This window comes from Rhinatrema bivittatum, chromosome 6 (genome assembly GCF_901001135.1).
Source record: "Rhinatrema bivittatum chromosome 6, aRhiBiv1.1, whole genome shotgun sequence".
Classification (NCBI taxonomy): domain Eukaryota; kingdom Metazoa; phylum Chordata; class Amphibia; order Gymnophiona; family Rhinatrematidae; genus Rhinatrema; species Rhinatrema bivittatum.
Window position 1 is genome coordinate 102,627,649 of NC_042620.1, and position 13,744 is coordinate 102,641,392.

Here is a 13,744-nt window from a genome sequence, read left to right on the forward strand (position 1 = left end):
ATAGGTCACTAGTGAGACTCAGACGAGCACTCTGTTCAATTCTTGAGGTCATGCTTTTGTAAGAATATTGAGAGGAGAGAGGCAGTTCAGAGAACAGCTACTGAAAAGGCACAGAGCCTGCAAATCAAATCCTACACAGAGACTTAAGACTCTCAAAATGTACTCACTGGATGAAAGAAGAGAATGGGGGAATATCATGAAAACATTCAAATATTTAACAAGCTTCAGTAAAGTATAGGAAAGTGCAATTTACAATAGAAAATGAAATCAAGGACAAGGGATCTTGTTAATAAAGTAGAAGGTGGGCTCAGAGGAACTATGAGAATATACTGAGAGAATGGTAGATGCCTATAATAGAGGTGATGAAATCCAATACTGTGACAGAATTTAAGCATGCTTGGGACAGACTTGGATGATCATTTATTTGGAGTTGTAGAAGACCAAAGAGGGATGCAACAAAACTGATTTAGATAAGGTACAATATCATGCGGACAGTCAAGCTTGTAAACACCTGGGGATATATGCATAACTACAACAGTGAGGGAGAAATAATTGCGCAGATTGGGTGGTCTACTTGGTCCTTGTATGCCGTCTTCTAGTTACTATTGGCTGGCAAAGTCTGAATCGGTGAAAAAAACTATGTCAGCAACGTGAAAAACTTGAAATAGGCCTGGAGAGGACAAATTTCTAAGCAATTTTAATAATAATTGGCCTGTCTGAAAATTACACTCCTCCAATGAGCTATAAATTTGCGCAGGCTTACATTGCAAGCTTTCAGTCAGATTAAAACAGAAGCACCCCCCAGAGGCAGGTTTTACTCAGAGTATGAAAGCAATATAGAAACATAGAAACATGACAGCAGAAAAAGACGATATGGCCTAGCCAGTCTGCCCATCTGTCCAATTAATTTAGCATTATAATTCTCAGCATTTCCTGTGTTTATGCCATGCCTTCTTGAATTCAGATACTGTTTTTCTTTCCACCACTTCCACTGAGAGGCTGTTCCACTCATCCACTACCCTCTCTGTAAAGAAATATTTCCTAAGATTACTTCTGAGTCTACCCCCTTTCAATCTCATTTCATTAGTCCTCATTCTGGAACCTCCTTTCCACTGAAAAAGGCTCATCTCCTATGCATGGAAACTTTGAAATATTTGAACGTTTCTATCATATCTCCCCTATCTCACCTTTCCTCTAAGGTATATATGTTTAGATCTTTAAGTCTATCCACATATGCTTTAGAAAAAAGACTACTGACCATTTTAGTAGCTACACTATGGATCAGCTCCATCCTATATCCTTTTGAAAGTGCAGTCTCCAGAATTTACACAGTATTCCATGTGAGGTCTTACCAGGGACCAATGCAGGAGCATTATCACCTCCCGTTGTCTGCTGATCATTCTTCTTCCTATACAGCCAAGCATCCTTCTCTCTTTTACTCTTGCTTTAGAATATAAACCTTAATCTCTTGCGTCCTAATACTAAACCAAATGCATATTCCATTTTCAAATGCACTCGCACTGTTTTATCCCCACTTGACTACTCACACAAACATCAGATGCAAAATATGTGTCCTTTTTTATTTGTGTGTGTGTGTGTGTAAATTGCAGAAGCTAATATTCATAGAGAAATGAGCTGCATAGTTGTTCTTTAAAATTTAACTACCATGTCTGTGTGCTCAAAGTGCACGTATACTTTTTCAGCTAAGCAGCCCATTGAAAATGGGAGATGCTCCTCCCCCAAGTCTAGCATTTGCAGAGCTTGACTCTTCTAAAAACACTGAAGTTCACAGTATAGGAAAAAGGCAAGGACAGGAGACTGAGGACTGCAGCTTCAGTGCATATAAGAACACCTTTATAATACCAAAAGATCAGGCAGATGAGATCCTCACAAATATATTGACACCAGTTATTGACAACTTAAAAGAAAAATCAGATAGAACAGAGAACATAATGGCAGATAAAGACCAATGCAGCTATGGTCAACATATTAAGTCAGCAAATAAAGAAGTGGAGACGATGAGCGGTATATACACTGGTAACAAGCCATAAGTTGGCAGTAAAGCACTAAAAGTTCTAGGATCCTTGTACGAGTGATGAGAATCAAAACTCAATCAGCGAGAAGTATTTCCAAATTGTTTATTCAAAGAAGAGTCGGTATCAGTCCCCCGACACGGTCCGTATTTCGTCACAAGGGCTGCGTCGGGAGGGACCGAAACACGAAGCTGTCACGGCATTGATAAGCTACTCAAAAAAGGACAGCTGCAGAATGACACAGAGGGAGTGCGGGCGGAGTTAAGATGGCCAGAACCACAGGCTACAGATATAACTCAAATTCCGGAGAGCAAATACTATATGAAGTAAGAAGGGACATGCACATTTTTAAATATTAATTTTTAGTTGTTCATCTCAACGAGTGTCAGGCACAGAAATAACTAAAACACTGAACGAATGCGGCACCATGGCATCAGAAACTGAAATGACGTTTGGAGCCACCCGTCAAGGAATTCCTTTTTACTGTATGTTTTATTAATGCATTGTATGTATATCCCCTATCCTTACCTAGTTGTATATGTATATCCATATCCACTATGTTATACCCCCTCCTTGTAAACCGAAATGATGTTCCTACAAAGTCTATAAAAGCTTTTAAATAAACAAACAATTTGGAAATACTTCTCACTGATTGAGTTTTGATTCTCATCACTCCTACAAGGATCCTAGAACTTTTAGCGCTATACTGTCAATATATTAATTCAACATTTCTAAATAGTGTAGTATGTAAATAAGTGCAGTTTACTTCATTCATTGAAATTGTATCTTTTGTAGACTGTATGGACCAGAAATACAAACAGTTGAAGGCACAGTAAATACAATAAGATCATATGTACATAAGTACAAATATTCTTAGCTAATAAATAAATACATAGCCTCTGTTATTATTGTACAAGACAGGTGCACTGACAAACATGTTTTGTCCCTCTAGGCTATAGAAGAATCTGAAACCTGCACAGTACCTGGTGGCTTAGCTAGTGTGAAGAAACAATTTGAGAAAGGTGACATGGCATCTTCTCATAATACCTTTGCTCAGTACCAGTACCAACAGAAATCTGTCCAGGTAATAATGCTGCTCTACATGTTTACGAAGTATGAGATTTTTTTTTCCAGTTAACTTACTATGGTTGTTCAATTGGTAAAACAACACCGATTGGCAAAATTCACAAACATAAAAAATTCTGTTTTATTAAGCAATTTATGCTCAATTTCACTTAAAATTTGAGTGTTTAATTCATGTTAATGGTCAAATCAGCCATTGGATAGGTTCACAGGGTCCCTAACTTATGTTGTGTCACTCTTAATGCACCTTTCCACTGTGAGCCTCATTCCCCTATTGAGGGCGTCCATATGGGATGGTGGTGGTGGTGATTCAGATGGAAGGGGTGATTGAAGCTCTGGCCACTGCATGGTCTGAATGCCCTGGAGAAGAGCAGTACTGAGGTCCCAGGTAGCAGATGAAACCGCATTGAAGACCTCTGTCATGGCCACTGAGAATTGTTCTATGCTGTTGTTGGTGTGGCAAAGATCAGAAAGCAGATTTATTAACTATGCCCTCATCAAGAGCATCCCATTCTGCAACATTCTGGAGCAGTATTCCTGTCCTGTCATTATGTAGTCCTCCGGCTAGGGCTAGTGCTTTGATGCTGTTGCTCCCTTCCTACTTCAGACTTTCGCTGTGACTCCAGCTGGAGCTCCACCAGTGGTCTAGGCATGCAAGGGAAGTGGATTGTGCTTGGGGAGGATAGTAGTGATTTCTCATGGTGGCCACAGCCTTTCCAAGGCTGTGGCCACCATGTGTGGCCACAGCCACACATGGTGGCTTGGGGAGGTGGCTTGGGGTGGCTTGGGGTGGCTTGGGGAGGATAGTAGTGATTTCTCATGGTGGCCACAGCCTTTCCAAGGCTGTGGCCACCATGTGTGGCCACAGCCTTTCCAAGGGTACAACCTCATCTGCTAGCTCATTGTAGAAGTGGCTTATGGGACTGAAAGTTCTTGGATACCAATCCCTCAAACAGCTCCTTAGTGGATTCTGTACTCAGGGAGATGCTCTGGCTGAGTCTATTTCTCCCCAGCAACATGTTCAGTCTCTTACACAGAAATTAAATATATCAGCTTATAAAACTGGTCTGAGCAAGGGAACATTGTTAGGCTCCTTTGTTTAAGAACCGGATACAATTTTAATAATGCATCTTTCTTCTGTAATATCACTAAATCCTTTATGGATTTACATGTTAGATTATTTCCTGACATTTATCATATGATGTAAATACAAAGGAAGAATTCCTTGACACTGCTTCCTCAGGTTGTGAAGCTAGGTGCCACATTTTTCTTTGCGATATCCTGCTAAATGTAATATATTACATAAGAATGTCAGTTATGTGTTCTGGGAACTGGGTCAATTCATTGTGAAGCACAGTTCATTACCTTCCAAGCTTCTCGCTCTAAGTGAGATTATACTTTTGCTAAGCCCTCTGAGGAGACAGAAATAATCAACTTAAGATGTTTTGTATTTTTATTAGTTCCTTTTGTTGATGGCTTGTGGATTTAGAAACGGCCTTGCCTTTAGGTTTTTTTAATTACTTTTTCTTTTTCTATTATGTTTTCTTATTTTTCTTGCCACCTCCCATTTCTGTATCTGTCGACAGCTATACCTGCTTCTGATGTTCAGTATTGCTTTTTTTTTTTCATTTTTAGTTTATTATATTTGTATAGATCTGCACCATGCTTGTTTGTAACCTGCATATTTGAAAATTATAATAAATATAAAGTTTAAAAAAAAGAAGCAAGGAACTCACAAGGCAATGCAGTAATTCACTGTTAACACAAATAAGTCTCTTCTCCAACAAAATTCTACCTCCACATCTAGTCCAGAGCTGATCACCTACCTTACAGCACTGATAAGGAGGGGCAGGTTGAGGCATATAATAGGAGAGGAGATAAATCCAATGTGCATGCATGGTAAAGAAAGAGTGTTAATATGCATGTGTGCATTAAACTGATGCATATTAAGGAATATACATGCTCATTTACGTATGCCCTATGCTATTACTACAAATTCTAGCCTGCCAGGTTATGCAGCTCATTATGCTAGTGCACTGTGTATTAACATGGTTGTTTATGCGTAACTTAACATCAGTGAGTTAACATGTGCTAACTGTTGCTGTTAATATCTTTTAGTGCATAGTCCCTTCGTGATATTTTGGAGTCATTAGTCTTAAACAGGGAGACAATTGATCTGCTGGAAAACAAAACAAAACAAAAAAAAAAACCACAAAAAACTTTTATTTTATATCCAAGATTGTATTTTATAAAAACGATCTATGAATGTTTAACAGATATTTAACTCAAAGTGGTGTTAAACCTTTCTTTGTGGGAAGGGGTTTCTATGCTGGGTTTTAACTGTTAAATTTAATCAGGCTGTCTGAACAGATCAAAACTTGCATCGGAAAAACCAGATGCTACATAAAATTACATAACGTAGTTCCCAAGTGTTGTTTTAGATAAAGGGATTTAGCATTTTATGACTTCATTATCATACATCACAGAAAATTGTTGTAAGAGATAATGATTTTGGAATATGTGAGTGGCTATGTAATAAAGCTCAACATACTACCTACCGGTATATTGTGTGCTGTGAAAGTCTGAAATTGCATCATAAAGAAATGCATTTATTCTAATACGCAACATCTGACAGTCACATAAAATAGCTCTAAAACTGTGCAGCATTAGATAAAGCAGCGATTTACATGGAGGACACTTTGTGAGTATAATTAGGATCAATTTTATTCAAGGTTACTGTCCAAAATATATACTATAATATTTAACAGTAAAGAGGTTTAGCCAGCTATCCTGACTCTACTGCTAAAGGGCCCCTTATTGCTGAACAAATATAAAGGGATATGGTTGCCATGTTAGTCCACTTAGACAGCCATTGCCACTGTGTCGAAGGATCGTGTGCCGGCAGACTGCTGGTGTGCGCAAAAGGTAAAATAAAAATTTTGGGGAGGGGGGTTAGAGTAGGGCTAGGGGGAGGAAAGGTTAGGGGAAGGGGAGGGAAGGTCAGGTTAGGGGGAGGGAACGGGGGAATGCAGCGCAGCTCGGCGCGCGCAAAGTACACAATTGTGCACCCCCTTGTGTGCACCGGCCCCTGATTTTATAACTTGTGTGCGCAAGTTATAAAATTGGGTGTACATGTGCGTGCTGGGTAGCGCGCGCACCTTTTTAAAATCTACCCCTATGTATTCACCCCCTCAGGCCTCCATCCTCCAGCTAAGAGAAGAAATAAGTCCAGATGATTTTCCTTTCCCCCATTCTCTCCTAGGAGAGGAATGATTCATCTTGAAATTGTTATTTTCCTCCATTGGAAAACCATGGGAGCCAGCCTGTGACACGCTATTCCCTTTTACCCTATCTGGTTCTATTGGAAAGGAATCCAAACAGGAAGTCTCAGGAAAAAAGTGGTGGGAAAAAAGTCCCTTTAACCTGATGATCTTGCATTTGCTGCAGTGCCTGGTGACACTTGGCTGTTGGAAAGCGGCGTTGACAGTCTCTGCTGAGCAAACATCTCAACATGCTCACTAACCACATGTTTTTCCTGCTCCCTCCCACCCATTCATACCTTTTTCTCACAATCAAATTTCACAAACATACACTTTTAGGGTGAACCCTGTGCACAGGCACGCACACTCCTGAACTCATAAAAAAGCACTAAGCCGCAAGGGACACTAAAATTCATTCATTAAAAGCTGTCTTTCTAAAAAAAAAAAACAACAACTAAATAATTTCATACCGTGCTGAATATTTTTTTTGGATACAGAATATATTCTATATCTGTTTTATGATAAATAAATCAAGATGTTAAATGAATCAAACTGTCAGTCTATATGGCGTAGGGAGGACAATTTTCAAAGCGTTTTATATGGGTAAAAATCATTTTACTCCCGCTAATTCAGCTCTCTGTAAATTGCCCTTCTATGCATTGTTCTGCAGCCTGCACACTTTTAATCTCATTGAGAGGAAGCACTCCCAGAGGTGTGTTTAGTTTGGGAGAAGAAAAGTACACGTGTAGAGGACATTTTCAGATATTAGCGTACATTTTTCCAGCAAATATCTACCCGTACAAAAGCAGTTACAAGTGACCACGTGTACTTTCTACCCATAGCAAGTTTCAAAGTTTAAGTAGGTACATACTTTAGCTCTTACAATTGGTACAAAGTCCCTTGGGTAAAAAGTACACACAGTGTTTGTCCCAGTGTGGACACTCTGACAATTGCCTCATAAATTAAAAATAGCTGACTAGTTTAGAGCCATAACATCCTATTTGTTCTCAATGGATCTGCTCTTTAATGGAAAACATGATGCATTAAAAGAGTCGAAAACCAAGATTTCTAAAGGAAAGCTGGGACAGAAAAGAAACACAGATCTCCAATATTTTGGTCAAAGCTAAAACAAGAACAAAAAAAAAGGATAATATCAAATCATTTTCTCTTTTGACAATTATGTCTGTCATTCAGTGTAAGTGACAAGGATCAGGGCCGGCGGAAGCACTAGGCGAACTAGGCGATCGCCTAGGGCGCTGAGCATTAGGGGGCGCCGAGCCGCTGATGGCCAATGGCCGCCGGTGGACGTCATCCCAATAGCGGCTGAGCGGTGAACTACTGCTATGCTGTGTGCCGGATACACACAGCAAGAAGATCGGCAGGACCGTGGTACAGTCCGCGTCTAAACATGCTGGTGCTCCTCCTCTTTCCTGCCCGCGCGGCTCCGGCAACATTTTTTCTTCCGGGGCCGCGCGGGCAGGAAGGAGGAGGAGCATCAGCCAATGCAGGAACTTCTCCTCCTTCCTGCCCGCGCGGCCCCGGCAACATTTTTCTTCCGGGGCCGCGCGGGCAGGAAGGAGGAGGAGCATCAGCCAATGCAGGAACTTCTCCTCCTTCCTGCCCGCGCGGCCCCGGCAACATTTTTCTTCCGGGGCCGCGCGGGCAGGAAGGAGGAGAAGTTCCTGCATTGGCTGATGCTCCTCCTCCTTCCTGCCCGCGCGGCCCCGGAAGAAAAATGTTGCCGGAGCCGCGCGGGCAGGAAAGAGGAGGAGCATCAGCCGCGTGCCGGAAGGAGGAGGAGCATCAGCCACGTGCAGAAGAGGATCAGCGCGGCTCGAGAAGACCGGGGCCGCTGCAGAGCCCATCCTGCAGTGGCCCGTGAAGAGGAGGCCCAGAGGTGAGAGAGAGACTGAGGGTTTGTACAGTGTGCATGTGTGCGTGTATGAGATGAGTTGAGAGACTGTGTGTGTGTGTGTGTGGGAGTGAAGACCTGAATGTTTGCAGAGACAGCATGGGAGAGCCTCTGTGTGTGTGAGAGACAGCATGTGATAGTGAGAGCCTGTGCTTGAGCAAGACAGCATGTAGGAGTGAGAGAGAGCCTGTGTGTGTGTGTGTGTGTGTGTGTGTGTGAGTCAGCATGTGACAGTGAGAGCCTGTGTGTAGGATTGATTGTATGAGAGAGAGCATGTGACAGTGAGAGCCTGTGTGTAGGAATGATTGTATGAGAGAGAGCATGTGACAGTGAGAACCTGTGCTTGAGCAAGACAGCATGTGGGAGTGAGAGTTAGACAGCATGTGCAAGAGAGAGACTGTGTATAAATGATTGTATGAGGGACAGCATGTGAGAATGAGTGCCTGTGTATGTGTGAGAGAGAAAGCGTGTGAGAATGAGAACCTGACTGTGTGTTTGAGGGAAGCAGACAGATGGAGAGAAAAGAAATATGTTATAAAAGGAATTGGCAAAAAAATAAGAAAGGGAAGGTGGAAAAAAAAAAAAGCCTGTGACCAACCGATTAGAAAACTAAGATCAGACAGCAAATGTAAAAAGAAATAAATTACTTTTACTGATTGGCACATGTAATCTTTGGGAATGTGCAAGAGTAGCACTTTCTCTATGTGGATCTCACAATGTACGAGATCAGCATAGAGGAACTGGAAGCCCATGGGGCCTGCACAGAGGAGGCAGCAGAATGTGCTTCAGTGCCAATAGCAGCAATCAGCACCTCCGCAATAGCCATACAGCAGCAGTGACAGTGGCAGCAGAAGAATGAGAGAGGCTCTGAGGTTGCTGGCAAAAGAAAGAGAGGGGGTCTCTGCCTTTAGTGTGTGCATGTGTATGAATGGGAGTCTGCCTGGCGGTGTATGTGTGTGAATGCATGGGTGCTTGCCTGAGGGTGTGTCTGTGAATGAGAATGTATGGGTGTCTTCCTGGGGTTTGTATGTGTGAGAATAGGTGCCTGCCTGTTTGTGGTGTATGTGTGTGTGTGAGAATAAATTGGTGCCTGCCTGGGGGTCTGTGTGTGTGAGAATGAATGTGTGCATGCCTGGGGGATGGGGAGGGAGTGGTGTGAAAATGAATGGGAGCCTGCCTGGGGTTCAGTGTGAGAATGACTAGGAGCTTGCCTGTGTGTGTGTGTGTGTGTCTGTGTGAGAATGAGTGGGAGCTTGCCTGGCAGTGTGTGTTTGTGTGTTTGTGAGGGAGCCAGTGAGAGCATGAGTGTGTATGAGAAAATCCAGGGGAGTAAGAGTTTGTGTGGGGGTGTGTGTGGAGGGGGAGAGAGTGCCTTAGAGCCTGAGTGTGTCAGTGTCTGTGAGAGCGAGAGGTTATGGTTGGGTATAAGAGCATGACTGTGGTATGTATGTGACAGTGTATGTGTGAGAGAGAATGGACATGTGAGTATGTGTGAGAGAGAGAGGATAACCTCCTAATCCTCGGCAATATCAGGGTGACTGGAATCAAGAGCTCCCATGTATGGACAGCAGGGGCTTTTTAAAATCCTTATTAGTTTTAATTATTGTGTGTTATTTGATATATGTACTGTTTTGAAATATTTTATTGGTGTTTGGGAAATTGTAAAAAATGTATATGATTTTAATTAATAGAAATTCTATTTATCAGTAGTTTTAAAATATTTTATTAGTATGGTTTTACTATTATAACTGATGCTTTGTTTCTTGATTTTATTTGTTTTATGAGGAATGGTTGTTCTGTTTTTCCATTGCTAATACACAGAGTCTGGCTTCTTGGGGTTTCCATTTCAGTTTTTTCTAATTTGTGCTCCTTTATTTTGTATTCTGTATTTGGTGAGGGTCTGTCTCTGCTCTGTGTGTGTGACCATGATGAGAGATTCTGCTTGCATATAGTGTCTGTATAGAGATCTATAGCAATTGGGTTTGTTTTGTTTCCTCAGTAGGTGGTGTATTGGTATTCTAGGACTCAGTGTAATATTTACCCTTGCTTATTCACAGGTAGGGTTATTGTTGTTTGAGTCCTTGGTGTTATTACTGTTATGTTATGATGGGATTGCAGTATAGATTTTGGGTGTCTTTTTTGCGGTGCTTTGTGTTAGTTCACAATGTGTCTGGCAGTGGAAGGTGTTTGTGCTGCTGTTGCTGTGAGGTGACACCAGAATTTGAAAATATCTTTTAGTATGATGAGCTGTAAGGGAAACATCCAAGCTCCATTGTTTGGGGGAATTTCAGTGGATGCACAGAGATACAGAACTGGAGGTGCAGGATTTGTATTGACAGTCTGTCCCTTCCTATAAATTCCAGATTTCACTCTCATAATCCATATAGAATTAGTTGAATGAGGCTATCAAATAATTTTATAGTAGTTTTACTAGAAGTGTGAAACTGGCCAGCTTTTTAAAATAATGCAGAGGACCCTTTGGACTTTTTTTAACAACACTTTTTTTTATAACCAATTTTAAAGCAGGGTGTGATGAAGAAATGTCATTTTGGCTCCCCCCCACCCAAAACAAATTCTTCTGTCTAGAGATGCCACTGATTTTCTGTGGCACACAAATGGATTGGCCCCTGGGCGCCGGAGACCCTTGGTGCGCCACTGGGTGCGAGCCATATGGGGCCGCAAGTGGTGGCAAAGAGGAGTGGAGATTTGGCGGGCCGCAAGCAGTGCCCAATCTGCTCGCGACCCAGAAAACCCCAGTCAGCGGGCGTGATTGAGAATGAGGTAGGAGTCTGGGCCGAGACCGGAGGGGGGGGGGGCGCAAGGAAGAAGGCTCGCCTAGGGTGTCAAATCCCCTAGCACCGGCCCTGACAAGGATACTGCATCAGTAATAAAGTAAAGCCTTTATTCTGTTCCACTCTTTGAGCTGAGCAACTTCAAAATCAGCCAGTCAAATAGATGAAACATACTGAGCAGACTGTAGCTGCTTCATGAAAAACAATTCTGTGGCAAGCATGCATTTATCCATTTGGAAGGTACCTGGGTCCTGTACAGCTGTCTGGATGCACCAGGGAATTTGGAAATAGATCCTTTTTTCTCATGGCAGAGGAGTTAAGTTGTGTGTGTACATTTATTTTATTTATTTATTTATTTATTTATTTATTTATTGTTTTTGTTATACCGAGTTTCATGATATGCATCACATCAACCCGGTTTACAATTAACAGAGTGTGTAAAGCATAACGTAACGTAAACAATGTTCTCAATAAACGTAAACAATGTTCTCAATAAGAACCTTGAACTTTAGATATAGTGGATCAGATAGAGGATGTGAGAAAGTTACAATAAAATAGGGAAATTAACTTGGAGCTGGAAGAGGGGAGAGATAGAACCGAGCAATATTTACATTTCAGCCTATTAATGTAATAGAGTAGCAGAGTGAGTAAATAAAATATGTGAGTAACTGAGGCAGTACATCACTATGAAACGGTACTTAAATAATCCCTCCCGCCAATGCACAGTCACCTCTACAGTCAAATATTTCAAGTAAGACAAATATCTATCTGGCAGGTGTGAAAAAGCACTTTGGTGTCAAATAAGGGATAGTGAGCCTTTGTGTGACTCTCAAATTTGGGCTTTTCTTCAGCTGCTTTACCTGTTTGAATTACACAGTGTTTTTTGGGTTTGTTTTTTTAATTAAAGCTAGAATAAGTGACTGATTGTATACTATTTGTGGAACAGCATTAATTAACTCAACAATTTAACTTAGTTTATATTCCAACATACTCTGTTATGCTGTAGGTTTCTCTTCGCCTGTCTTGTTACCGTGTGCATGCAAAGTGCATGATTATCAATTAACTCTTAATGAAATGTAAAAAAAAATTAAAACTTGGAACAATTAATAACAGGTTTATCATCCTAAGGGCTATCATTTAAATTGCCTTCACTGCAAGTGATTCTTTTTAATGCGTTATTATATTCTTATTGTTTAGGAAGTTAGAAGCAGTAGTGAGGTGACGGTTAAAAGAAGCTCTCAGGAAACGAAGAAAAGTGATCACACAGCTGTGACAGAGAGTAATGTTTCTGCTTCTCAAACAGAACAGGTATTCTAATCTAATCATCATGTCAATTAACGATGATTTGATGTGTTAATTTTCTAACTATATTTGTCCTTGTACTGTATCATGCTTCTGGCAAAATTTTTAAGTGGCAATACCATCTTTATAACTCAATATCATCATCATCTTCATCATCTTTATTGATTTCATACTTTTCCATGAAAATGAACAGCATGAGTTACAATTTAAAACAATGTATTAAAAATGCAACAAAATTTGTGGCAGGAAATGATCACATTAAAATAATAAATTGAGAAGAAGCAATTTAGTATTGTATATACAATGATAAAGAAACAAAAAATACACATATCAGCAAAATTAATGAATATCAAACATTCATCTCTCATTATTTCCTGTATCTGTCCCTTTTGTGTAAAATTCCATTGTTAATGATTTCAGCAGCTATGCAGCCTCATCGTGCCCTACCCATGACTCTTCCCCACCAGCAGGGGTCTCCATGGAGCTCCATTCCATGCTTTCCATGTCAGCTCCTCACTACTTAGCCTGTGGTGCAGCCTCTTTGCCACTAGAAGTCTTCTGTATGCCTCCTCTCGAGCCTTGCCAAGCAACTTTTCCTTGCCTGCACCACACCCAAGCCTCAGCCCTACATAACCCTGTCTGTTCCCTACTTCAAATGTCTTCACATCAAGTCTGCCTGTCCTCTTGCCTTGCCTTGTGGCTATCCAGCCTACTTGCTCCTTGCCTTGCCTTGTGGCCATCCAGCCTATTCACTTCTTTCTTTGCCTTGCTTTGCCTTGTCTTGTGGCCATCCAGCTTTTTTGCTTCTTGCCTTGCCCCGTAGCATACCTAGGCCTTGGATCTGTAGCCATTCAGGCCTTCCCTGCTGTATGGCCTACCTTAGCCTCCTTAGCTCAGTGAGCCTTCGGGCCTTTATGTTCTGTGTTCCTTGTTCTCTGTGTCCTGTCCTTGTCAGTCCTGCTTGCACTCAAGCCTCAGTTCCAGTCCTTGCAAGGCTCCTGTTCCAGTCCTTATCAGCACTCTGCACCAGTATCAGCTCCTGCCCTTACCACTCATCAAGATATACCAGTGCTGCCGCAAAGCCCTACTGTCCCCCAGATCCCAAGGGCTCAACCTACAGGGGAGGGAGCTGGCTAGGCAGAAGACCAGCCCTAGCCCTGACCTGTCATCTCATGGCACTCCCTGGATGGTGTTCCCTCTGACCAGCCAGCCAACTGCAACTTGTATATCTTGGTTTCCTTTCCTTTTATGTGTAAAGGTATTTATTTTGTATCTCAAATTGTCATTTTCATTTGGAATAAAAGCTGTACATCTCTTATTATATGAACTAATAAAAAAAAAGTGGCCACAAACAGACTCATT

At 41.5% G+C, this 13,744-nt stretch overlaps 1 protein-coding gene across 3 annotated transcripts in view; it reads left to right on the forward strand.

Annotated features, from left to right (window-relative positions):
• Window positions 1-13,744, forward strand: part of XIRP2 (xin actin binding repeat containing 2) — a 356,476-nt gene that overhangs the window by 288,858 nt on the left and 53,874 nt on the right. For 2 of the 3 annotated variants that reach the window (XM_029605670.1, XM_029605671.1), the window contains 2 exons: window positions 2,986-3,117; window positions 12,278-12,388. In XM_029605670.1, coding sequence (XP_029461530.1) covers window positions 2,986-3,117; window positions 12,278-12,388 — 243 coding nt within the window. Of the gene's footprint in view, window positions 1-2,985; window positions 3,118-8,229; window positions 8,274-12,277; window positions 12,389-13,744 lie in introns of those variants that run through there. The other variant, XM_029605672.1, reaches the window with a different exon arrangement.